This window comes from Rana temporaria, chromosome 1 (genome assembly GCF_905171775.1).
Source record: "Rana temporaria chromosome 1, aRanTem1.1, whole genome shotgun sequence".
Taxonomy (NCBI): Eukaryota; Metazoa; Chordata; class Amphibia; order Anura; family Ranidae; genus Rana; species Rana temporaria.
The window spans coordinates 50,245,915-50,270,756 of NC_053489.1; the positions used below are offsets into that span (position 1 = coordinate 50,245,915).

The 24,842-nt window shown below is 43.5% G+C and overlaps 1 protein-coding gene across 2 annotated transcripts in view; it reads left to right on the forward strand.

Moving 5' to 3' along the window:
* The window catches only part of MALT1 (MALT1 paracaspase), a 175,933-nt gene that overhangs the window by 75,072 nt on the left and 76,019 nt on the right, over window positions 1-24,842 (forward strand). Inside the window, exon 7 of one of the 2 annotated variants that reach the window (XM_040337753.1) lies at window positions 3,538-3,582. The exons of the other annotated variant lie outside the window; for it this stretch is intronic. Within the exon in view, the coding sequence (XP_040193687.1) occupies window positions 3,538-3,582 (45 nt within the window). The remainder of the gene's footprint in view (window positions 1-3,537; window positions 3,583-24,842) is intronic. 2 annotated transcript variants of the gene reach the window in all.

Sequence of the window (24,842 nt, forward strand, 5' to 3'; positions counted from 1 at the left end):
AAAATGGAAGGATGAGGTAAGTGAACGAGGAATGCACTAAGGTAAAGAAAGGTATTTAGGGAAAACATTTTTCCTTTACAACCCCTTTAAATGGCATTCTTGCTTGTAGAGCAGGTTTTCTGGGTTCAATTCCCATTGTCTGTCTGTATGTTTTCCATGTGTTTGTATGGATGTTGTTTTTGTTCCATCCACAACAGAAAGACATTTTTTCATGAATTGGTCTCTGACCAAACTACTTTAGTGTGTGTGTGTGTGTGTGTGTGTGTGTGTGTCTGTGTGACTATGATGGATACAATGGCTTTAATGGGTTAGTTCACCTTTACCAAAAATCTGCCTCTGCAGATAAGGAACGTACTTAGATTAAAGAAAACTGTGCAGCTATGACCAAAGCTGGATAACGCACTTGCTATACTGTACAAAGGTGTGGGCCATTTACTATCCTCCCGAAGCCTGACAGAAAAACTCCCAAGACGTTGCGGTCACTGTTCACTTCCCCCATCACAAGGGCGAGTTGTTAAACACTGAGCTCAGAGCTACTGCACCAGAGGAGAGAAAGATCATGTGAGGAGGTCTGAATCAAAGAAAGAGCTCCCTACTGTGATGATTTTGAGGGGACACCCTCGAAACGCAACAGCATGTGCATTTTGCTTTTTGAATGACATTTAGCTCTGAGGAAGAGGGGACACGCTTGAAATGCGTCAGTATCTATGTTATGCTTTTTGCATGTCATCTAAACCGACCTGGGGCATGTATAGCGGTTTTGGTTGATATCATATCTCTCCTGGTATATGTGATGTGCCTTATTGTATTCACGTTTGTGAGTATAATTGCTTATTCTTCCTTTGTAATTAGAAGGTGCGTTGGCATAGCAGCTGTACCGACTCTAATATTGAAGATGCTTAGACCTGAAGCATCAACATTGGTTTCCATGTCATCTGGGAGTCCAATAAACTTGTCAGATGTAAATAATAGAGATAAGCCCAGAAGATGTCATGGACTTGCTTGGACTTAAAGGGGTTGTAAAGGAAATATTTTTTTTTCATAATAAGCATCCTTTATCTGCAGACATTCCTCCTTTTACTTCCTCATTGTTCGTTTTTGCTCAGAAGTTGCTCTATTTCTTCTCTGTTCTGTTCACTTCCTGCTTGTCTGATTGTTACTCACCACCGTGAAGGGAGGCTTTACTGCGGTGGTCAGTAATGTGCTCGCCCCCTCCTGGGAACTACATCTGTGTGGCAGGACGCTCTCTACCGTGTTAGTGACTTCAAGGAGAATTACTGGGCGTGCCGCAATGTAGTTCTTACATGAACGAGCGATGCAAACCAGGAAGTGAATGAGAGAACAGAAACTAGAATGCCGGAGGTGATATAAAAGAAGGAATTTAATAGGTATTTACTCGTTTTTTAACAGAATCATTACACTATTCTGTCTGTCTACCTTGCAGACATTAATTTTAGGCAATTTTTTTTTTCATTTAGTGACCCTTTAACTAGTCTGCCTTCACTTTTTACAAAGGAGCTGAATTCCTGAAATTCAGCTTTTATTGTGACTTATGTATTGATTTTTTTCTGCTTGGAGTCTTCCTATAAAGGTGGATCGAATTGTGGCTGGCTGAATTTCGATGTGTGGCCACTGTCACTCAACAGAAATCGATTTATTGATCAAATTCTGTTGAATGGACCTATTGGGAAAAAAAGCCTGTTGATTAGCAGCTGAAGAGTAGACATGTGCACTGCCGAAAAATTTGTTTTTGTTTTCATTACATAAATATTTTTTTTCGGAAACTTGAAAATTCAGAATTTGGAAATTCGAAAATTCAGAATTCGGAAGTTAACCACTTCCTGCCGGCTGTACGACTTTGTATGGCCGCAGTGTGGATGCCAATTGCCGGGAGGCCGTCTCTATATGGCCTCCAGCCACTGGGGGGCGCGCGCGTGCCCGCCGCATCACTGAAATGCCGATGCGCATGCCTGGCGGCCGCGATGTCCGCCAGGCACCCGCGATCGGCGGTTACAGAGACAAGGACGTGGATCTGTGTGTGTGTGTAAACACATAGCTCCACGTCCTGTCAGGGAGAGAGGAGACCGATCTGTGTCCCTTGTACATAGGGACACAGATCGGTCACCTCCCCCAGTCAGTCCCCTTCCCCCACAGTTAGAAACACTATGCAGGGTACACATTTAACGCCTTCCTCACCCCCTAGTGTTAACCCCTTCCCTGCCAGTCACATTTATACAGTAATTAGTGCATATTTATAGCACTGATCGCAGTATAAATGTGAATGGTGCCAAAAATGTGTCAAAAGTGTCCGATATGTCCGCCATAATGTCGCAGTCCCAATAAAAATCGCAGATCGCCACCATTACTAGTAAAAAAATAAATAATAAAGAATAGTTCTGTCCCTTATTTTGTAGGCGCTATGACTTTTGTGCAAACCAGTCGCTTATTGCGATTTATTTTTTATTTTTACCAAAAATATGTAGAAGAATACATATCGGCCTAGACAGAGGAAAACATTTTTTTCTAAAAAAGAATTGGGCTATTTATTATAGCAACAAGTAAAAAATATTGATATTTTTTTTCAAAATTTACGCTCTTTTTTTGTTTATAGCGCAAAAAATAAAAACCGCAGAGGTGATCAAATACCACCAAAAGACAGCTCTACTTGTGGGGAAAAAAGGACGTCAATTTTGTTTGGGAGCCTCGTCGCACGACTGCGCAATTGTCAGTTAAAGAGATGCAGTGCCGGAAGCTGAAATTTCACCTGGGCAGAAGGGGGGTATATGTGCCCAGTAAGCAAGTGATTAAAAAATCAAATTTTTTAGATTTTGTCATTTCCAAATTTTCGAATTCTGAGTTTTCGAATTTGCAAATTTTCTAATTTCAAAATGTCGAATTTCTCAATTTTCAGATTTTCGAATTTTGTAATTTGCAATTTTTATATTTTTGATTTTCTAATCTCCGATTTTCGAATTTTGAATTTTTGAAATTTTGAATTGCCTAATTTTCAAATTTAAAAATTTCCGAAATTTAAATATTCCGAAATTCTGAATTTTTGAAAATTTGAAAATTCTGAATTAGAAATTTCAGAAATTCGGATATTTCAGAATGAACTAATTTATCAAAATTCGTTAAAAACTAGACGAATAGCAGATGTCTACTGTAGAGCTGATCTGAAAATACTGACAGTGGAGGTGTCCCCCATGTGTGAAAATAAAGTAGTGCAGTGGGGAGGATTCTCCCATACACCTGATTGTCTGGATGAAGGAATAGGTTAGTTTTTTTTTTTTTTTTTCGTTCAGCCCACTGGCTGACCAAAAAAGACTGAGCCATTTATGGCCAACTTTACTGGTAGAACATCGATTACCTGTTTGCCTTTTTTGATATGTTCTAAAAATTCACAAATCAGTTTATGTGGGGAACAGATGCCAGATACTGGCATATTATGGTTGCTAGTATAAAAAAAGTGTTATAAGTAATCTAAAGAAAGATATATCAAAGCAAACATTAAATTCTGTTTTTCTTTTGAAATAAAAGGACATGGGAGTCAGAGGACAAATACGGCAGTGGAGTGCACAGAAGGTAGTGTAATTGCATGACTTACTTCTGCATGTCTTGGTGTTGGGTTGTTTGTGTCTTTACTGGACCTTTTCACCTTTATGCCTATACAGTATTACTGTATTTTTGTGTTAATACTCTTTTTTTACTCTCCTTCATATGCATTTTTTTCCCCATCATTCTGTAAAGTGAGGAAGTTGGGGTTGCATTTATTTGCATAGAATCCCAATGCACCGCAACAAAATGGCACCCATTGACACACTGCCTTGGCATATAGTGACCATCTGTTAGGAAAAATGTCTTCAACTTGGTCTCCTACCTATGGAAGAACCACATTTCACATGTTTCACCCAGTAGGAGCTTAATCGTAAGTACCTCTAATGCCCCCGTACACACGATCGGATTTTCAGACAGAAAAAGCTTTTGAACGGAAATTCCAACCGTGTGTAAGCTCCATCGGACTTTTGCTGTCGGAATTTCCACCAACAAAAGATTGAGAGCTGGTTCTCAATTTTTCAGAAAGAAAAAATTCCGATCGTCTGTCTCAATTCTGATGCGCAAAATTCCGACGCATGCTCGGAAACAATTCGATGCTAGCTAGGAAGCATTGAACTGAATTTCCTTGGCTCGTCGTAGTGTTGTACATCACCACGTTCTTGACGGTCGAAAGTTCAGAGAACTTTTGTGTGACCGTGTGTATGCAAGCCAAGCTTGAGCAGTTTTTCCGACAGAAAATCTGATTGTGTGAATGGGGCATAAGACATAGCTCCCAGCTGTCCCTAAATTTGGAACAATCCCTCTTTCCACCTCATTTGCCCCCTCATTTTGGTCTGATCTATAGGGATGAGCCGAACACCCTCCGTTCGGTTCGCACCAGAACCTGCGAACAGACCAAAAGTTTGTGTGAACTTTAGAACCCCGTTAAAATCTATGGGACTCGAACATTTGAAATCTAAAGTGCTAATTTTAAAGGCTTTTATGCAAGTTATTGTCTTAAAAAGTGTTTGGGGACCTGGGTCCTGCCCCAGGGGACATGTATCAATGCAAAAAAGTTTTAAAAACTGCAGTTTTTTCGGGAGCAGTGATTTTAATGATGCTTAAAGTGAAACAATAAAAGTGAAATATTCCTTTAAATTTCGTACCTAGGGGGGTGTATAGTATGCCTGTAAAGCAGCGCGTGTTTCCCGTGCTTAGAACTGTCCCTGCACAAAATGTAATTTCTGAAAGAAAAAAAAGTCAAAAATCACTTGCGGCTATAATAATTTGTCGGCTCCTGGCAATACAGAGAAAAGTCATTCATTAAAAAAAAAATGCGTGGGGGTCCCTCCAAATTCAATTACCAGGCCCTTTAGGTCTCCGGTCCAGCGATGAGAAGATCTCCTCTTCGTCCAGGATCCAGCGATGAAATGTCCATCCAGCGCACACATCACCTGTCTCCACCGGAGACAGCCTGGGAATGACGCGGCTTCAGCAGTGACAGCTCTTATGTAGGTGAGGGCGGGGCCACCCGTCATGTGACCCCGTCCCCCTCTGACGCAAGGTAAAGCCCAGGCTTTCCCAGTGACATGCGGGTCACCGAGCCCCCTCTGATGTAACAGCACCTGAATTACATCAGAGGGGGACGGGGTCACCCACACATCACTGGGAAAGCCTGGGCTTTGCGCTAGAGGGGGCGGGGGTCACGTGATGGGTGGCCCCACCCTCACTTACATAAGAGCTGTCACTGCTAGATGGACATCTCATTGCTGGATCCTGGAACTGGATGAAGAGGAGATCTTCTCTTCGCTGAACCCCGGAGAGGAGATCACCCATCGCAGAATACAGACAGCGTTGGAGCGGAGACCGAGAGTGGATTACCACCGCTGGAATTCATTTTTTATGTTTTTATCTTTAATAAAGGACTTTCCCAATGGTGTCTTTTTTTTTTTTTTATTGTTACACTTTCTTTGTGAAATGGTAGAGGTACAATGTACCCCATTACCAATTCACATGGGGGGGCGGGATCTGGGGGTCCCCTTTGTTAAAGGGCTCTTACAGATTCCAATAAGCCCCCCCGCCCACAGACCCCCACAACCACCGGGCAAGGGTTGTGGGGATGAGGCCCTTGTCCCCATCAACATGGGGACATAGTGCTTTGAGGGGTCACAGACCCCCAAAGCATCCTCCCAATGTTGAGGGCATGTGGCCTGGTACGGTTCAGGAAGGGGGGGCGCTCTCTCGTGACCCCCTCTTTTCCTGCGGCCTGCCAGGTTGCATGCTCGGATAAAGGGTCAGGTATGGAATTGGGGGAAACTCCACACCATTTTTTTTTATTTGGGGTGGAGTTCCTCTTAAAAATCCATACCAGACCTGAAGGATCTGTAATGGAAATTTGGGATGAACCCCACTTCATTTTTTTTTTATTTGACATGGGGTTCCCCTTAATATCCATACCAGACCTGAAGGGCCTGGCAATTGAATTTGGGGGGACCCCCACGCATTTTTTTTTTTTTATGAATGAATTTTCTCTGTATTGCCGGGAGCCGACAATTCATTATAGCCGTGAGTGTTTTTAAATTACTTTTTTCCTTCAGAAATGACACTTTGTGCAGGGACAGTTCTAAGCACGGGAAACAAGCGCTACTTCACAGGAATACTATACACCCCACCTAGGTACACAATTTAAAGGAATATTTCACTTTTATTGTCTCACTTTAAGCATTATTAAAATCACTGCTCCCGAAAAAATGGCCATTTTTAACTACTTGCCGACCGCCCACCGCCGTTATACGTCATCACTTTAGAGATGAATATCTCGGTAACGGTAGCAGCTGCTGCCACAATCGAGATATTCATCTCTTCTGTGGGCGGCCGTGTTAACGATAATGGCGGTCTCCGCAGTGAATCCGCCGCGAGATCGCCGTTATCGGTGGCGGGAGAGGGCCCCCCCCCTCCCGCCGCTGTTCCGCGCCCTCCGCCGCTTACCGGAGCCGTCGGTAGCGGCGGAGGAGATCGCGACCATCCGGCAGCTGAGCGGGGACGAGACTGAAGGAAAAATCTCCTTCGCCCGTCCCCATAGCTCCGCTGGGCGGAAGTGACGTCAAAACGTCAGTCCCGCCCAGCGTCTTAAAGAAACATTTTTTTTTTTGTCATTTGAAAAAATGACATTTCCAAATTTTTTTTTTTTTTTTTGCATTTAAGCCTAAATATGAGATCTGAGGTCTTTTTGACCCCAGATCCCATATTTAAGAGGACCTGTCATGCTTTTTTCTATTACAAGGGATGTTTACATTCCTTGTAATAGGAATAAAAGTGATAATTTTTTTTTTTTTTTTCAGTGTTAAAAATTGTAAAATAAATAAAAATAAATGTGAAAAGCAAAAAAAAATTTTTTTAAAGCGCCCCGTCCCGACGAGCTCGCGCGTAGAAGCGAACGTATACGCGAGTAGCGCCGCCATATGAAAACGGTATTCAAACCACACAAGTGAGGTATCGCCGCGATCGTTAGAGCAAGAGCATTAATTTTAGCCCTAGGCCTACTCTGTAACTCAAAAAATGCAACCTGTAGAATTTTTTAAACGTCGCCTATCAAGATTTTTAAGGGTAAAAGTTTGACGCCATGCCACGAGCGGGCGCAATTTTTAAGCGTGACATGTTGGGTATCATTTTACTCGGCGTAACATTATCTTTCACAATATATAAAAAAATTGGGCCAAATTTATTGTTGTCTTATTTTTTCATTTAAAAAAGTGAATTTTTTCCAAAAAAAGTGCGCTTGTAAGACCGCTGCGCAAATACGGTGTGACAAAAAGTATTGCAATGACTTCCATTTTATTCTCTAGGGTGTTAGAAAAAAAAATATATAATGTTTGGGGGTTTTAAGTAATTTTCTAGCAAAAAAAAATGGTTTCGTCTCGTAAACACCGACTCTGAAAAACAGGCCCGGGGCTAAAGTGGTTAAAACTTTTTTTTGCATTGATACATGTCCCCTGGGGCAGGACCCAGGTCCCCAAACACTTTTTATGACAATAACTTGCATATTAGCTTTTAAAATTAACACTTTAGATTTCTCCCATAGACTTTTACAGGGTGTTCCTCGGCTTTTCGAATTTGCAGCGACTACCCCAAATTGTTTTCTGTTTACCGAACAGGCGAACAGGCAATGTTCGAGTCGAAAATGAGTTTGACCCGAACTCGAAGCTCATCCCTACTGATCTATATAGTTGTGTATACCTTTCAAAAAGTGTTTCCCAGTGCTAAACCTTTCATCCAATTTCTAAATTGCTGCATTTGTAAATTTATAAAGGAATAGTAGTGATAAAAAAAAAAAACTCTTGTGGGTTTAACTCCTTTTAACCACTTCAGCCCCGAAAAGAATTGGATGCTCAATGACCAGGCACATTTTTTGCGAATCGGCACTGCGTCACTTTAACTGACAATTGCGTGGTCGTGAGAAGTTGTACCCAAACAAAATTTATGTCCTTTTTTTCCCCACAAATAGAGATTTCTTTTGGTGGTATTTGATCATCTCTGTGATTTAAATTTGTTGTGCTATAAACAAAAAATGAGCAACAATTTTGCAAAAAAACACAATATTTTTTATTTTTTTGCTATAATAAATATCCCCAATTATTTAAAAAACAAAACAAATGTTTTCTCAGTTTAGGCCAATACCTATTCTTCTTCATATTTTTGGTATTAAAAATCGCAATAAGCGTATATTGATTGGTTTGCACAAAAGTTATAGGGTCTACAAAATAGGGGATAGATTATGGCACTTTTTTATTATTATTTGTTTTTACTAGTAATGGCGGCGATCTGCGTTTTTTTTTATTTTATCGGGACTGCGACATTATGGCGGATACATCAGACACTTTTGACACATTTTTGGGACCATTGGCATTTATACAGCGAACAGTGCTATAAAAATGCACTGATAACTGTAAAAATATCACTGGTAGGGATGGGGTTAACACTAGGGGGCGATCAAGGGGTTAACTGTGTTCCCTGACTGTGTGTTCTAACTGATGGAGTGAGGGGACTGACCTAGAGGAAATTACAGATCATGGTTCCTAGCTATTAGGAACTCACGATATGTCTCTCTTTACAGAACAGTACAGGGATTCGTGTGTTTACACACACACATGTCCCTGTTCTGCCTCTCGTGCCCGCAATCGCTCGTGGCTGACGGTCATTGCGACTGCTGGTCACGAGCATCGTCACCCCTGCGCGCCTGCTATCCCGGTTAAATGGACCGATGTACAGCTACGACAGTTTGCGGGATCTTGCCGACCTGCCGCAGTATAATGACGGCTGCTGGTCGGCAAGTGGTTAAGGGGGCGTGGCACGGGGTGTGTCCTATGACTACATACTTTTGCTACCCTACGGTTATGGTTACAGCGCCCAGAGGCGATTCAGTTCACGTGTTGCTGCGCTATATACGTTTTTCACTCACTCACGCTAATAGGTGTTCCTCATTCCCATCTCAAAAACCTGGGAGATGTGCTCTACGATCCTCTCTATGATTATGGCCCTTCTATGCGAAACATGTTGGAGGTGGGTCTCCCAACATGCTGCAGCCATTTTTTACTAAGGGGAGCTCCCTATATGCCAAGGCAATGTGCAGATGGGTGCCTTTTTGTTGTAGTCCTCAATGGGGGGGGGGGGGGGTTTAGTAAAATTGGAGCACACAGGATCTGGTACAGCCGTGCATAGTAACCAGTCAGCTTCTAACTTCAGCTTGTTATTAGTTACATAGTTAGTCTGGTTGAAAAAATAAACACAAGTCCATCTAGTTCAACCAATAAAAGGGGGGGAAAAAATTCCTAGAATAGATCAACTTTACCTGTAAATGTTCAATTAAGCCAGTGTTTCGCAATTCCAGTCCTCAGGCCCCCCCAACAGGTCAGGTTTTCAGGATTTCCCTCAGATGAAAAGGCTGTGGTGATTACTAAGGCAGTGAAACTGATCAAATCACCTGTGCAAAATAATGGAAATCCTGAAAACCTGACCTGTTGGGGGGGCCTGAGGACTGGAATTGAGAAACACTGAATTAAGCTAACTTCAGCTTGTTCAATTAGGGTTTGACAATAAAACCTGAAAGCTGATTGGTTACCATGCACAGCTGCACCAGATTCGAACCGCGGGCTAAAATACTATTTGTAATCCAAATGAATGTCACATGTGCTGAACGTGTAGTACTTAGCAGGGCAATGGGATCTGTGGGCACAAGCCCCCTCCCCAATTCTGAAAGACCACGAAGCCTCACGATAGGACCGACAAACAATTCTTCCTTCTTCAGATGGGCAGAACAGGGATCAGTCTGCTAATTCAGCGAACTAGCTCTGCAGTGTTCAGTCCTTCTGCTAGCGGGTGACGACTGGACTCGCTGGGGCTGGAGCGGCGGGCTGTGTATCGCGTGCTAGGCCGCAATTTGCTTACACAACCACATATTGGTGCTCACACAGTGAGATCCAGGAAGAAAGAGAGCGTGGGCCTGGTCTGCAGATCCCTATATAGTCTCTCCCACAATTCCCCTGCAGAGCAGACGGTCTCCTGGGAGATGCAGTTCACAGTCATTTCTGCAAGATCAGCAATGCCTATCCAGAGGACTATATCTCCCACAATGCCTTTCTCTGTGCGTCAGGAGATAATGTCAGTGATTCAGATCCAGCCATAGGGGACATAGGAGCAAGGCTAGAATAGTAATAGATAACTAGAAAAGTCAGATAACCGTAATCCACTCCCGGCTATATATGTATGAATGAATGTGAGTTGGGGACCTTAGATTCTAAGCTCCTTGAAGGCAGAGACTGATGTGAATGTAAATATCTCACAAAAATCTTTTATTCTATCTTTTCATGTGACTGAAGAAATTACAATTTTCTACAATGTAAAGTAGTGAGTGTACAGCTTGTGTAACGGTGTATATTTGCTGTCCCCTCAAAATAACTCAAAACACAGCCATTAATGTCTAAACCGCTGGCAACAAAAGTGAGTACAAACCTAAGTGAAAATGTCCAATTTGGGCCCAAAGTGTCAATATTTTGTCTGGCCACCATTACTTTCCAGCACTGCCTTAACCCTCTTGGGCATGGAGTTCATCCAGAGCATCACAGGTTGCCACTGGAGTCCTCTTCCCCCTCCTCCATGGCGACATCACAGAGCTGGTGGATGTTATTTGCGCTTCTCCACCTTCTGTTTGAAGATGCCTCACAGATGCTCAATGTTTCATGAGTGTCTCGGGCGCCCCCCCACCTCTGGTCACATGCGGTACAGCATACAATAGAAGTCACTGTGGAACGAATTATCTGAGTTTCAAACTCGCTTTGATATAAGAGTGCTTTGGATTACAAGCATTCTTCTGGAACGAATTATGCTCGTGATCCAAAGTACCACTGTACTGTGTTTATACATAAAACCTGTTGTGCTTCCTCTTTAAAGTTATATGTATCAACAAGTCACTGTTTGAGTATTTAGACAGCTGGCACTGTAAATTCCACCTTTAACCCTGTTTAGTGGGCTGAACAAGAGAAATATATGCATGTATGGCTAGCTTTACACTTCCTAGAGCGTGCCCCCTGATGACATCCTTAATGTAATCTAGTAATCAGAAGATAAGTGGGTGAGATGTGTAGGACGAAGGGTGCTGGGGAACTGGCAAATGTGTTGAATTGCTCTTCCTCTACTTCTAACCTCAAATTCTATTATCATCTTAGACAGCCAAACTTTAGATTTTATTTAAAGATCCCCTAAGCCTAAACCTTAATTTAATCTAGAACACCAATTAGTAAAAATTAGTTTAACTAGACACCTTCAACAAGTTTGTTTCCAGCACTCGCAGCCTGGCACTGACAGTTTTCTGCATGAAGCTCCAGGTGGGGAGAATCAGTGTGATTAGTGTAAATAACCAAAATTGTATACAGTGTCATCTGGTGTTGAGACCTCCAGAGAATGAGGACTTCACCCCCTCCGTTATGTAACAGTTGGCTGCTAGACTGAAACACCATAACATGGGGGTTTCCACAGCAAAGACCCTGTCACATTGCCCTGAATTGGCAAATTGAATGTGTCTCTTTACCTATACTCCACCCAGTGGCGTATCTAGGGTATGACAGCCATGGCAAGTGCCATGGGCGCCCAATGAGGGTGGCGCAGTTGAGTGGCTGGGCAACAAGGCATTTACCAAGGTCTGAGGGTCTCTTCTTCCCTCCTCCTGAGCATAGGCAGGATCTCCTTTTCAGCACCTTTGCTAATGGACAATGGCAGCGCTATCCCTGCTGCATTCAGCCACAGCCCTCCCCTGCTCTCCCAGGCTCTTCCATTCCATCTGGTCGGATCGGCAGCACACAAAGAAGGAGGAACATCAGTTTCTCCCTCTCCTCTGTGAAAACTGAGGCCTTAAGTGATGAAGATTTCATCTCTTCCAGTATTGGTTCTGCATTTACCTGGCCTTGGAGGACAGAGGAGGGATCAGGGGTCTAATAAACCCCAGATTTCTCCATAAAGAGGATATGTCACTACCCAAGGTATCATAAGGGATGATAAATATCTCTAGTTTTGTTAGCTGTTTTTTTTTAAGGTTATCTGAAAGATTGGTTTCAAATGTTTCGACAGGGGCGCAGTTTCAGTGTTTGCCATAGGCGCTATTTTCACTAGATACGCCTCTGACTCCACCAGAACAATTAGCCGCTTGCCAACCATATCACTTACATATACGGCAGCAAGGTGTCTTTCCTGTGCCAGATCACATACCCTAGTACGTGATCTGGCACTTCCAGGTAGGGGGCACCCCCCACATGACCCAGCCCTGCCTTGATTTTTACGCAGCAGATGCTGATTAGTGGATGCCGGCCAACACACACAGGACTCGGCTCTGCCTACGTAAACAAGGCAGAGCTCTGTCCTGTCAGCGGGGAAGTAATGAATTTTCTTTTTCTGCAAAGCAGGGAATGAAATCTATTACTTTCCTTAGTGAAAGCACCACACGCAGTACACAAAACACTGGCTAGGCACACATTTAACCCTTTGATAGCCCTAGATGTTTAACCCTTCCCAGCCAGTGTCATTAGCCCTAGTAATGTCATTAGTACAGTTACAGTGCACATTTTTAGCGCTTATCACTATAATAGTGTCATTGGTTCAAAAAAAGTGTTAAGTGTCAGTCAGTGTCCGATTCTCCGCCCAAAAAAAGGACATACATTTTATTGGTGTTTAGTGTTGCATGACCATGCCATTTTCAGTTAAAGTAACGCAGTGCCTTATCGCAAACAATGCCTGGTCATGAAGGGGGAGTACATTTTCCAGAGGTCAAGTGGTTAAACGTACTCTACCGTCCACTGCTTAAACACTACACCATCTCCTACCTGAACATTTAACCTTCCCATGCCTGAACACTTAACCATACGCTATTTGAAATCTTAACCATATACTACCTGAATTTTTTTTACCTTACCTAAATTCTATCTCAGTGGTCCCTGTGGACCCCAGACTGGATGTAGCCCTTTGCTTGCTTTTATCCGATCGTTGGGGCAATATTTCTCCCACTGATGAAGAAGTATTTCTCCCACTGACACCAATGAGAAGGAACTATTCCTCTAACACCAACAATGGGGCACTGTTCATCCCACTGACATCAATGGGGTGCTATTCCTCACACTGACACCAACAATGGGACACTATTTCCCCCAATAATCCCAAAGTTGTGGGAAGTGTTTCTCCAACTGTCACCAATGAAGGCATGCTATTTCTCCCACTGACAGCAACAGTGGAACACTATTCCCCCCAGTAATCCCAATGATGGGGAAATTTTTCCTCCTTTTGACACCAATAATGAGGCACTATTCCTCCCACTGACACCAACAAAGGAGCACTATTTCTCCCACTGATACCAACAAAGGAGCACTATTTCTCCCACTGATACCAAAAACGGAGCACTATTCCATCCAATGACCTCAACAATGGAGAAGTATTTCTCCCACTGACACCAATAATAAGACACTATTCCTTGTACTGAGACTGAGCAACGATGGGATGCAATTTCTCCCACTGATACCATCAACCGGGCACTATTTCTCCCAATGACCTCAACAATAGGGTACGGTTCTTTCCACCGACACCAAGGTCATTTTTTTACTTCTACTGATCACCAATCCTGGGCTATTAGTTATTCCAACTCATCACTAAACCATAATTTTACTCCCACTGATGCTGGAGCATTTTCTGCTCCCACAAACTACAGCCTAATATCTCTTAAGTCTGAAGGAGAGTGAACTGGCTCTTTGTTTAGAAATGTTGGGGACCCATGTTTTAGCTGAACACTTGACCATCTCCTACTTGAGTATTTTACCATATGCTGCTGGAACCATTTTCTACCTTAAAGTGGAGTTTTACTCAAAAACGGAACTTCCGCTTTTCGGAATCCTTCCCTCTCCGGTGTCACATTTGGCACCTTTCAGGGGGAGGGGATACCTGTCTAATACAGGTATTTTGCTCCCACTTCCGGCCATAGATACTCGAGCCACCCGTGGGTATCTACGCAACTACCCCCCCTCCCTGCTGTCTTCTGGGAGACACACAGGTCCCAGAAGGCAGCAGGGACCAGTGGGAATGTGCAGCGCGGGTTTGCGCATGCGCAGTAGGGAACCAGAAAGTGGAGCCACAAGGCTTCACTTCCTGATTCCCTTACCGAAGATGGCGGAGCCTCCACCCGATAGCCAAGGGAGAGATCAGCTTCGGGTGCCGATATTACGGGTGCCCTGGACAGGTAAGTGTCCTCATTTTAAAAGTCAGCAGCCTCTGCTTTAATTCCCCACCTTTTGAGTGTCTGACCCTTCCCTATCTGATTTTTTAATCCTAAGGCCTCGTACACACGGCCGAGTTTCTCGGCAAAAAACAGCAAGAAGTTTGCTGGGGGGTTTTTTTGCCGAGGAAACCGGTCGTGTGTACACTTTTCGACGAGGAAACCGATGAGGATCTCGTCGGGCCAAAAAGAGAACATGTTCTCTATTTCCTTGACGGCAATGGGAAAATTTGGCTCGCCGAGATCCTCGGCGGCTTCACAAGGAACTCGACGAGCAAAACGATGTGTTTTGCCCGTCGAGTTTCTCGGCCGTGTGTACGCGCGGCCTAAGGCTTCATTTCCATGGAAGTTTTTGGACGTTTTTACAGCCACTTTTCTGAGCTTTTTTTGCAGCTTAAAAACGGCTCTCCATGTTAGCCTATGGCCTCATGCCCACCATGACGTTTTTGAGCTGTAGATGGCTGAGCCGTTTTTAAGCTGCAAAAAAAAAACAGGACCAGTGCGTTCTGAGGCTCCAGCCTTAGAGCTGTAAAAACGCCAGACGGTATAAAACGCTCAAACGCGCAAAAACGCTAAAAAATGCTACCGCTGCGTTTTTGAGCTCCAGCTCAAAAAAAAAAACATGGACAGGCGTTTTTAAGCTGTAAAAAAGCCTAAAAAAAGTGGCTGTAAAAACATCCATGGAAATGAAGCCTTACACTTAACCGTCACCTATAGCAGTGATGACGAACCTTGGCACCACAGATGTTTTGGAACTACATTTCCCATGATGCTCAACTACACTGCAGAGTGCATGAGCATGATGGGAAATGTAGTTCCAAAACATCTGGGGTGCCAAGGTTCCCCATTACTACCCTAAAGCATGAGTGCTTAACCTTGTGGCCTTCAGCTTTTGCGAAACTACAAGTCCCATGATGCATTGCAAGGCAAAGCATGACTACCAAAGGCAGAGGCATTATGGGACTTGTAGTTTGGCAACAGCTGGAGGGCCACAGATTGAGCACCCATGCCCTAAAGTGAGCCAATAACACTAAAACCACCGGTAACAATTTACCATTAATATCAGCTCTTAACACTTATTTTCCCCAAATATTAACGTTAAACTTAATGAGAGATGGAGAGATGAATTTAATAAAGGCAAATAGAATACCCAATCACATGCAAGGAAAAAAATAATAATTTTTGCTTGCACATGATTGGATGATAGAAGTCAGCAGAGCTATACCTCATTTACTAAGCTCTGGAGCAAATGCCCATGCAGAGTGCAACTGTACTTGCAAGGTACACAGTCTATTTGCGTTTGGTAAATCATCCCCAGTGTCCTTATAAAGTATATTGATATTGAACAAGTATGCAATCTATTGTGAAGGATCATTGTGGAATATAACTTGAACTAGATGTTTTCTTCCCATTGATATGTGCAATGCTCTGGTCAGGAGGTCCTTTATGAAAGAAACTAGATAACTTTATTTGCATATAATGTTCTATGCAAATTCTAGTCAATATTTGTTTTGACGGTCAGTATTGGATACCAGATATTGTTGATAACAGGAACCAAACACTTTACACATGCTTCAGTGAAAAGATAATAATGTCTTATGTTGTGCATGTCCAGCCAGAGAATTGTCTTATAGTCTGGGTTGGAATGGGGAAGGATTAGAAGCTGTATCAGGTTTTTACTGCTGCTCAGGTTTCCAAAAGAGAGATTTACTCTTTGAGAATGTATTCTTTTTTTTTTTTTTTATATAGATTATTAGGTTTTATACAAGAGTACAGGTGAAAAATCAGAGTGTAATGCCGCGTACACACAGTCGGAATTTCCGACAACAAATGTACGATGGGAGCTTTTTGTCGGAAATTCCGACCGTGTGTACGCTCCTTTGGACATTTGCTGTCAGAATTTCCGACAACAAATGTTTGAGAGCTGGTTCTGCTGAGTGAGCAGATAAAGTCTCTCCACTTGTTATAATAGAATCGTCAAACTCTGCATTGGAGATCATCAGGGGGGTTGAATCGAGATCACAATTTTTTAACGATTAATTGTGCAGCTCTATTTTATAGTGCCGCAAATGGCATGCGTATTTGCTGAGCCTTGAAGAGATCCCCTGGGTGGTTGAGCAGAGCTCTCCATGCTAGGATAGAGGATTGAACTGTGATTGGTAGACTATTTAACTGGAGTGATTTCCAACAGTCTGCCCTAAGAGGGGTGTGGAGGTGCTTTAACCATTGCAGCCCAATGATATCATCCCCACTAAACTGCTGAAAGAAAGTGCCGATATACTGGCACCAGCTATCATGCAGCTTATTAACCAATCATTCAAGGAGGGCATGGTGCCCACCAGGGGTCAAGTCCTGGGGAAAAAATTGTGGGAACTCCCACCCAAGATCCACTCCCCACCAAAAAAAAAAAAATGATACGCTCATATGTATAATTACTAAACCGCATTTTTTTAAGCAAGTTCTTTCTAAATCCCGCGATAACTCGCGGCAGACCTCCGCAATGTCTCCTGGGAACAATGACAAAAGCTCCCAGGAGACATTGCGGCATCGAGGAAGTGACGGAATACCCACACACTACCCGATGATTCCATATACAGGAAGTGACGGAATACCCGCACACTACCCGATGATTCCATATACAGGAAGTGACGGAATACCCGCACACTGCCCGATGATTCCATATACAGGAAGTGACGGAATACCCGCACACTACCCGATGATTCCATATACAGGAAGTGACATAATACCCGCACACCACCCAATGAATCCATATACAGGAAGCGGCCAGTAACAAAGGATTACTAAGGTTCGCCTGCCCGACAGTGACTCGAGCTGGGCTTAGTGAAGGATTGGCTCGGGCGGCTCGGCTGCTCTCGGCTGCTCTAGTCCTGCTGTGAAAAAAGTGCAGGAACTCCGTTCCCATGCGTTCCCGCAGGACTTGAGCCCTGGTGCCCACCTTGCTGAAACAAGGTACAATAAAACCAATTCTAAAAAAACCTACCCTCGACCCCCAAAGACCCAAACAACCGGAGGCCCATAACAGGTCTAAATGTTTTCTCCAAGGTAATGGAGAAAGTAGTTGTACAACAGCTGCAACTACATTTAGACACCCATAAATTACTCGACCCGTTTCAATCAGGCTTCCGTCCGGGTCATGGAACAGAAGCGGCGCTGCTCAAAATATGGGATGGCGCTCTAGAGGCCGCAGACGAAGGAGAATCTTGTCTCCTGATACTGCTGGACCTAAGCGCGGCTTTTGACACTGTAGACCACGGACTACTATTGGCTAGGCTAGCTGAAGTAGCCGGAGTCGCTGAAGGTGTTTTACCCTGGTTCTCCTCCTTCTTGGAAAACCGATCACAAACAGTGAAACTGGGGTCTTTCACTTCTGAAAAACGTACGGTATCATGCGGAGTCCCTCAGGGATCTCCCTTGTCGCCCGTATTGTTTAATATCTATCTTCGCCCTCTCTTTGAAATCATCAGTAACCAGAAGTTACTTTACCACTCCTATGCAGACGACACACAACTGTATTTCCGCATCTGCAACAAAAAGGATCATTCTCTTGGACTAGAGAAATCCCTCTCTCTAATAGATAACTGGATGACATCCAGTTATCTTAAACTCAACGGTTCAAAAACAGAACTTCTCCTGTTTCACGCTAACCGGAAAAATCACCCCGCGTCAACATGGACTCCCCCGCCCATTCTGGGCAAAACTATCTCCCCTAGCACCAAAGTCAAAAGTCTCTGAGTCGTTTTTGACACCTACATGACAATGGATGCACAAATAGGGTCAGTAGTCAGCGGATCCCACCATCTGCTGCGCCTACTACGCAGACTCACGCCCTTTATCCCGATAGAGGACATTGCAGTCGTGGTGGGAACAATCATCAATTCCAGACTTGACTACGCAAATGCCCTCTATCTAGGACTCCCCAAATTACTCGTCTGCAAGTTGTTCAAAATACGGCCGCGCGACTAGTGACCGGTAAAAAACCCATGGGAATCAATCTTGCCTTCACCGAGATCCCTTCATTGGTTGCCAGTAAAAGACAGAATCACTTTCAAGGCACTCTGCCTAATACATAAGTGTATTCAAGACAACGCCCCCAATATCTATGTGAAAGAATAAAAGCCCATAACCCCAATCGCATTCTGCGATCCACCAATCAAAACCTACTCCAGATACCCAAAGCCAGATACAAGTCCAAAGGAGATCGAAGATTTGCAGTCCAGGGACCTCAGCTGTGGAATGCACTACCAACACCATCCGACTGGAGTCGGACCACTTGGCCTTCAGGAGAAAGATTAAAACCCATCTCTTCTGAGGTCAAGGGATTCCTTACCCATGAAATGGATACAGCGCCCAGAGGTGATTCAGTTCGCATGTGTTGCGCTTTACAAGTTTCTCACTCACTCAGCCTCTACTTGTACCCAAAGTATGTCAGGTTGAACCAATGTTTGATGTTTATTAGTTGCGACGCCCAGTAAGTCTTTTAACCCTCCTGGCGGTATCCCCGAGCGTGACTCGGGGTGGATTTTTTTGGCTAAAATCGGTAACCCAGAGTCACGCTCGGGGTAGCTGTGCAGAGCCTGCAGCGCGCGCTGGCTTTCCTTCTCCTGGATCCAGCGATGTCACCGCGCTGTGTGAGCGAGCGGGACCTCGCTCGATTCACACAGCGTCCTCCTGTGCCGTCGATCTCTGTTCCCTGCGACGTTACGACGCACGGGAGCGGAGATCGGCGCCAAATTCAAAAACGTAAACAAACACAATACATACAGTATACTGTAATCTTATAGATTACAGTACTGTATGTAAAAAAAACCACACCCCCCTTGTCCCTAGTGGTCTGCCCAGTGTCTTACATGTTCTTTTATATAATAAAAACCTTTCTTTCTGCCTGAAAACTGTAGATTGTCCATAGCAACCAAAAGTGTCCCTTTATGTCAAAAATGGTTTTAGATCAGCTAGAAAACAGCGATAATAAATTATAATCACTTGCAGAATTGTGCGATAGCGATTTGTGGGGAAATTTGTCATAAAAAAAAAAATAATGACAGCGACAATTCTGCAACTGAGCAAATTTCAGTGATTTTGAGTTGATTACATTATTGAATAATTTTTATTATAATTATATTATTATTTGTTATAATTATTTAGAATTATTTATTATATTATAATTTATAATTTTGTTTTTAAAAAAATGTCATACCCGGGATGCCTATTAGACTCTTGTTTGGTCAGATTTAACCTCCCTGGCGGTAACCCCGAGCGTGACTCGGGGTGGGTTTTTCTTGCTGCGATCGGTATCCCCGAGTCACGCTCGGAGTAGACATGCAGAGCCTGCAGCGTGCGCTGGCTTACCTTCTCCTGGATCCAGCGATGTCACCACGCTGTGTGAGCGAGCGGGACCTCGCTCGATTCACACAGCGTCCTCCTGTGCCGCCGATCTCCGTTCCCTGCGACGTTACGACGCACGGGAGCGGAGATCGGCGCCAAATTCAAAAAAGTAAACAAACACATTACATACAGTATACTGTAATCTTATAGATTACAGTACTGTATGTAAAAAAAACACACCCCCCTTGTCCCTAGTGGTCTGCCCAGTGCCCTGCATGTCATTTTATATAATAAAAACCTTCTTTTCTCCCTGCAAACTGTAGATTGTCCATAGCAACCAAAAGTGTCTTTTTATGTCAAAAATGGTTTTAGATCAGCTAGAAAACAGCGATAATAAATTATAATCACTTGCAGAATTGTGCGATAGCGATTTGCGGGGAAATTCGTCATAAAAAAAAAAAAATAATGACAGCGACAATTCTGCAACTGAGAAAATTTCAGTGATTTTGAGTTGATTACATTATTGAATAATTTTTATTTTAATTATATTATTACTTTCTATAATTATTTATAATTATTTATTATATTATAATTTAAAATTTTGTTTTTAAAAAAATGTCATACCCGAGATGCCTATTAGACTCTTGTTTGGTCAGATTTAAGTGAGTTATTCCTAAAAATCACAGGCCTACAGTATAAAACACCAAATTTCCTTGCAAATAATTGTACCGCTTTCAGCATGTTTTTTCTGAAAGAATCATACCGCCAGGGAGGTTAAATCAACCATTCCAACCCCCCAATTTTTTTGTGTTTGATCATATGGGACATTGAATATTTCGGAGAGAATATATTCTTTGAGAATGTTCTTTGTCTAGGGCAAACCATGTCAGATTACAACTAGTTTCTGCTGGCTATTTTAATCAAGGAAGTTTATTTTTCATCTCGGTGTGCAGCGTTCCTGTTGCTGATAAAATAGATTTCTTTGGAGATGAGCCGAGCCAACACCTGAGATGTGATTGTGGAGTCTGATCTTGCCTGCAGAAGCATGTCAAATATTTGAAATTTAAATGGTTGGTTCACCTTTACCAAGCTGCCCATGCAAATAAGGGATGTCTGTAGATAAAAACTGTGCAGCTCTGAATAAAGTTGAATAATGCCCTCACTATAGGTGTGGGCCATTTATGTATTTCTGTTTAATTGAAAGGGAATTATGCCCAGAGTTAGTGAATGTGGTGAAGTTTTACTTTTGCAAAGAATACGTGCAAATCACTGCAAGAGAAGAAAAAACAAAAACAGGAATTTTGCTTGCACATGATGGGATGATGGAAGCCAGCAGAGCTTCATCTTATTTACTAAGCTCTTTGGAAAAATGTCCTTGAAAAATTAAACTCCCCTTCCAATGTGAACCATCTATTTACATAGTTGGTAAGGTTGAATAAAGACCAGTTCACCCAGTTCAACCTGTGTGTGTGTGTGTGTGTGTGTGTGTACGTGTTTATGCCAATAATAATGCTCATATCCCTGTAGCGCTCGCCAAGATGCTGATTTATTGTTTTTTTAAACTATCAACACTCCGCACTGACACCACTGCTTGTGGAAGGGAGTTCCACATCCTTACTGCTCTGACAGTAAAGAACACTCTATGCAGTTTAAGGTTAAACTACTTCTCCAGTTTCAATGAAAATTCCCAGAAATGTAAACACTTTTCCCAACTTGTTCATTCTCGGACTTAGTTGGGGTAGGCGGTACACTTTGGTGGGGGTGGGCAGAGGCGTATCTAGTGTAAATGGCGCCTATGGCAAGCACTGAAACTGCGCCCCCTGTCGAAACATTTGAAACCCATCTTTCAGATAACCTTAACAAAAAAAAAACAGATAACAAAACTAGTTATATTTATCATCCCTTGTGATACCTTGGGTAGTGACATATCCTCTTTATGGAGAAATCTGGGGTTTATTAGACCCCTGATCCCTCCTCTGCCCTCCAAGGCCAGGTGAATGCAGAACCAATACTGGAAGTGATGAAATCTCCATCACTTAAGGCCTCAGTTTTCACAGAGGAGAGGGAGAAACTGATGTTCCTTCTTCTTTGTGCGCTGCCAATCCAACCAGATGGAATGGGAGAGCCTGGGAGAACAGGGGAGGGATGTGGCTGAGCGCAGCAGGGATAGCGCTGCCATTGTCCATTAGCAAAGGTGCTGAAAAGGAGATCCTGCCTATGCTCGGGAGGAGGGAAGAAGAGACCCTCAGACCCTGGTAAATGCCTTGCTGCCCAGCCACTCAACAGTGCCGCCTTCATATAGCGCCCATGGCACTTGCCATGGCTGCCATACCCTAGATACACCACTGGGGGTGGGTCAGCCACGCCTTGTGACCTTTGACCTCTGGGAACCCACCTTCTGAGCTTTGACCTCTGGGGGAGGTCCCTGTTCCAATTCCTGAGTCCTAGCCTTATTCTTCAAGGGAAAACCCTAACCCAACCCTAACTGACCTTTGACCTATGAACTTTAACTCTAAGTGCATCTCCACTTAGTGACTCTCCCCACCCTACCCCTACCTTTCCCAGATCCTGCTCGGTTTGTCGGAAAAGGGGCAAAACTTCTTTTTTTTTTTTACGGCTTGCTTGCTTCGCTCCCTCGCTATCTAAAAACTAGTGGGGCACGTGGGCTTCGCTCGGCAGCCTTATAAAAAACATTTGCACAAAGCGCGCACAAAACACTTTCCCCGACTTGTTCATTCTTGTTCATTCCCCGACTTAGTCCCAGAAATGTAATAGTTTCCTCTAAATACTAGAATCACCATTGAGGTATTTGTATATCATTATCATATCTCCTCTCAAGTGTCTCTTCTCCAGGAAGAATACGTTTAATACTTGTAACTGACGTCCTGTTAACCCCCTCCCTTCCTTATAGCTTTGGCTTTTAGCTTTGTTGCCCTTCTCTGGACTCTCTTCAGTTTCAGCACATCCTTCCTGAGGATTGGCGACCAGAACTGGGCGACATACTCAATTATTGTAAAGTGGCAGGATTATAGTTTTATCTCTTGAGTAAATCCCCTTTTTTATGCATGCTAATGTTTGACTTGTTTTGATTGCTTCAGCTTGGCATACCATTGCTGAGTGCAAGTTATCTACTAGGACCCCCCAGATCTTTTTTCCATCCTGGATTCCCCCAGAGGTTCTCCCCCTAGTGAGTAACTTGCGTTTGTATTTTTATCCCTCAAATGCAATACTTTTCATTTTTCAACATTAACCACTTCAGCCCCAGACCATTTGGCTGGCCAAAGACCAGAGCACTTTTTGCGACTCGGCACTGCGTAGTTTAACTGACAATTGTGCGGTTGTGCGACGTGGCTCCCAAACAAAATGTATGTCCTTTTTTTCCCCACAAATAGAGTTTTTTTTATTTGGTGGTATTTGATCACCTTTGCGGTTTTTATTTTTTGCGCTATAAACAAAAAAACAGCGAAAATTTTGGAAAAACATGCAATATTTTTAACTTTTTGCTATAATAAATATCCCCCAAAAACATATTACATTTTTTTTTTTCCTCAGTTTAGGCCGATACGTATTGTATATATTTTTGGTAAAAAAAAATCACAATAAGCATTTGATTGTTTTGTGCAAAAGTTATAGGCCCAGATTCTCGTAGATGGGCGTAAAACTCTGCGGGCGTAACGTATCTGATTTACGTTACGCCTCAAGTTTTACAGGCAAGTGCTTTATTCTCAAAGAACTTGCCTGTAAAGTTGCGGCGGCGTAGCGTAAATCACCCGGCGCAAGCCCGCCTAATTCAAATTAGCCAGGTAGGGGGCGTGAGGCATTTAAATTAAGTGCGTTGCCGCGCCGAACGTACTGCGCATGCGCCGACTAAAGAATATCCCAGGGTGCATTGCTCCAAATGACGTCGCAAGGACGTCATTGGTTTCGACGTGAACGTAAATGGCGTCCAGCCCCATTCACGGACAACTTACGCAAACAACGTAAATTTTTAAATTTCGACGCGGGAACGACGGCCATACTTAACATTGATTGCGCCTCATATACCCAGGGGCAACTTTACGCCGGGACAAGCCTAATGTAAACGTCGTAACTTCACTGCGTCGGCCGCGCGTACGTTTGGGAATTTGCGTATCTAGCTAATTTGCATACTCGACGGGGAAAACGACGGAGGCGACACCTAGCGGCCAAAAAAAAGATTGCATTCAAGATCCGACGGCGTAAGAGCCTTACGCCTGTCGGATCTAATGCTTATCTATGCGTAACTGATTCTACTGATTACAACGGCGTATATGGCGTTGCGCCGTCGTAACCACTTAGAGAATCTGGGCCATAGTGTCTAAAAAATAGGGGATAGTTTTATGGCATTTTCAATAATTATAATTTTTTTACTAGTAATGGCGGCAATCAGCGATTTTTATTGTGACTGCGACCTTATGGCGGACACATCGAACACACTTGCCACTATTTTGGGACCATTCACATTTACTCAGCGATCAGTGCTATAAATATGCACTGTTTACTGTATAAATGTAACTGGCAGTGAAGGGGTTAACCAGGAGGGGGCGCTGAAGGGGTTAGTGTGTTCTAGGGATGTGTTCTAGGGATGTGTTCTAACTGTAGGGGGGATGGGCTACATGTGACACGACACTGATCAGCGCTTCCGATTACAGGGAGCTATGATCAACGTCCTGTCACTAGGAAGACTGGGGAAATGCTTGTTTACATCAGCATTTCCCCGTTCTTCCTCTCCGTGAGACGATCGTGGGTATCCCCACGGACATCGACTCCGCGGGACCTGCGATCACACTCACGGAGCTCACGGCGGGCACACACGCGCCCACAATGCTGCGTCTTAAAGGCAACGTACAGGTACGTTAATCTGCCTGTATGTGCCATTCTGCCGACGTATATTGGTGTAAGCCAGTCGGCGAGTGGTTAAACCTCATTTTCCATGTAGTTGCCCACCCTTGTAAGGTTTCCACATCTTGCTATGAAGTTATTGCCCTGTTTAGCTTTGTATCATCAGCAATCGCTGAGATTATAACTATTTATGCAATCTTCTATATAATTTATGAATAAATTAAACATACTCGGTCCCAGGACAGAGCCTGAGGTGCCCTACTTGCCACTCCAGACCATTCTGAGTACTCGCTATTTATCA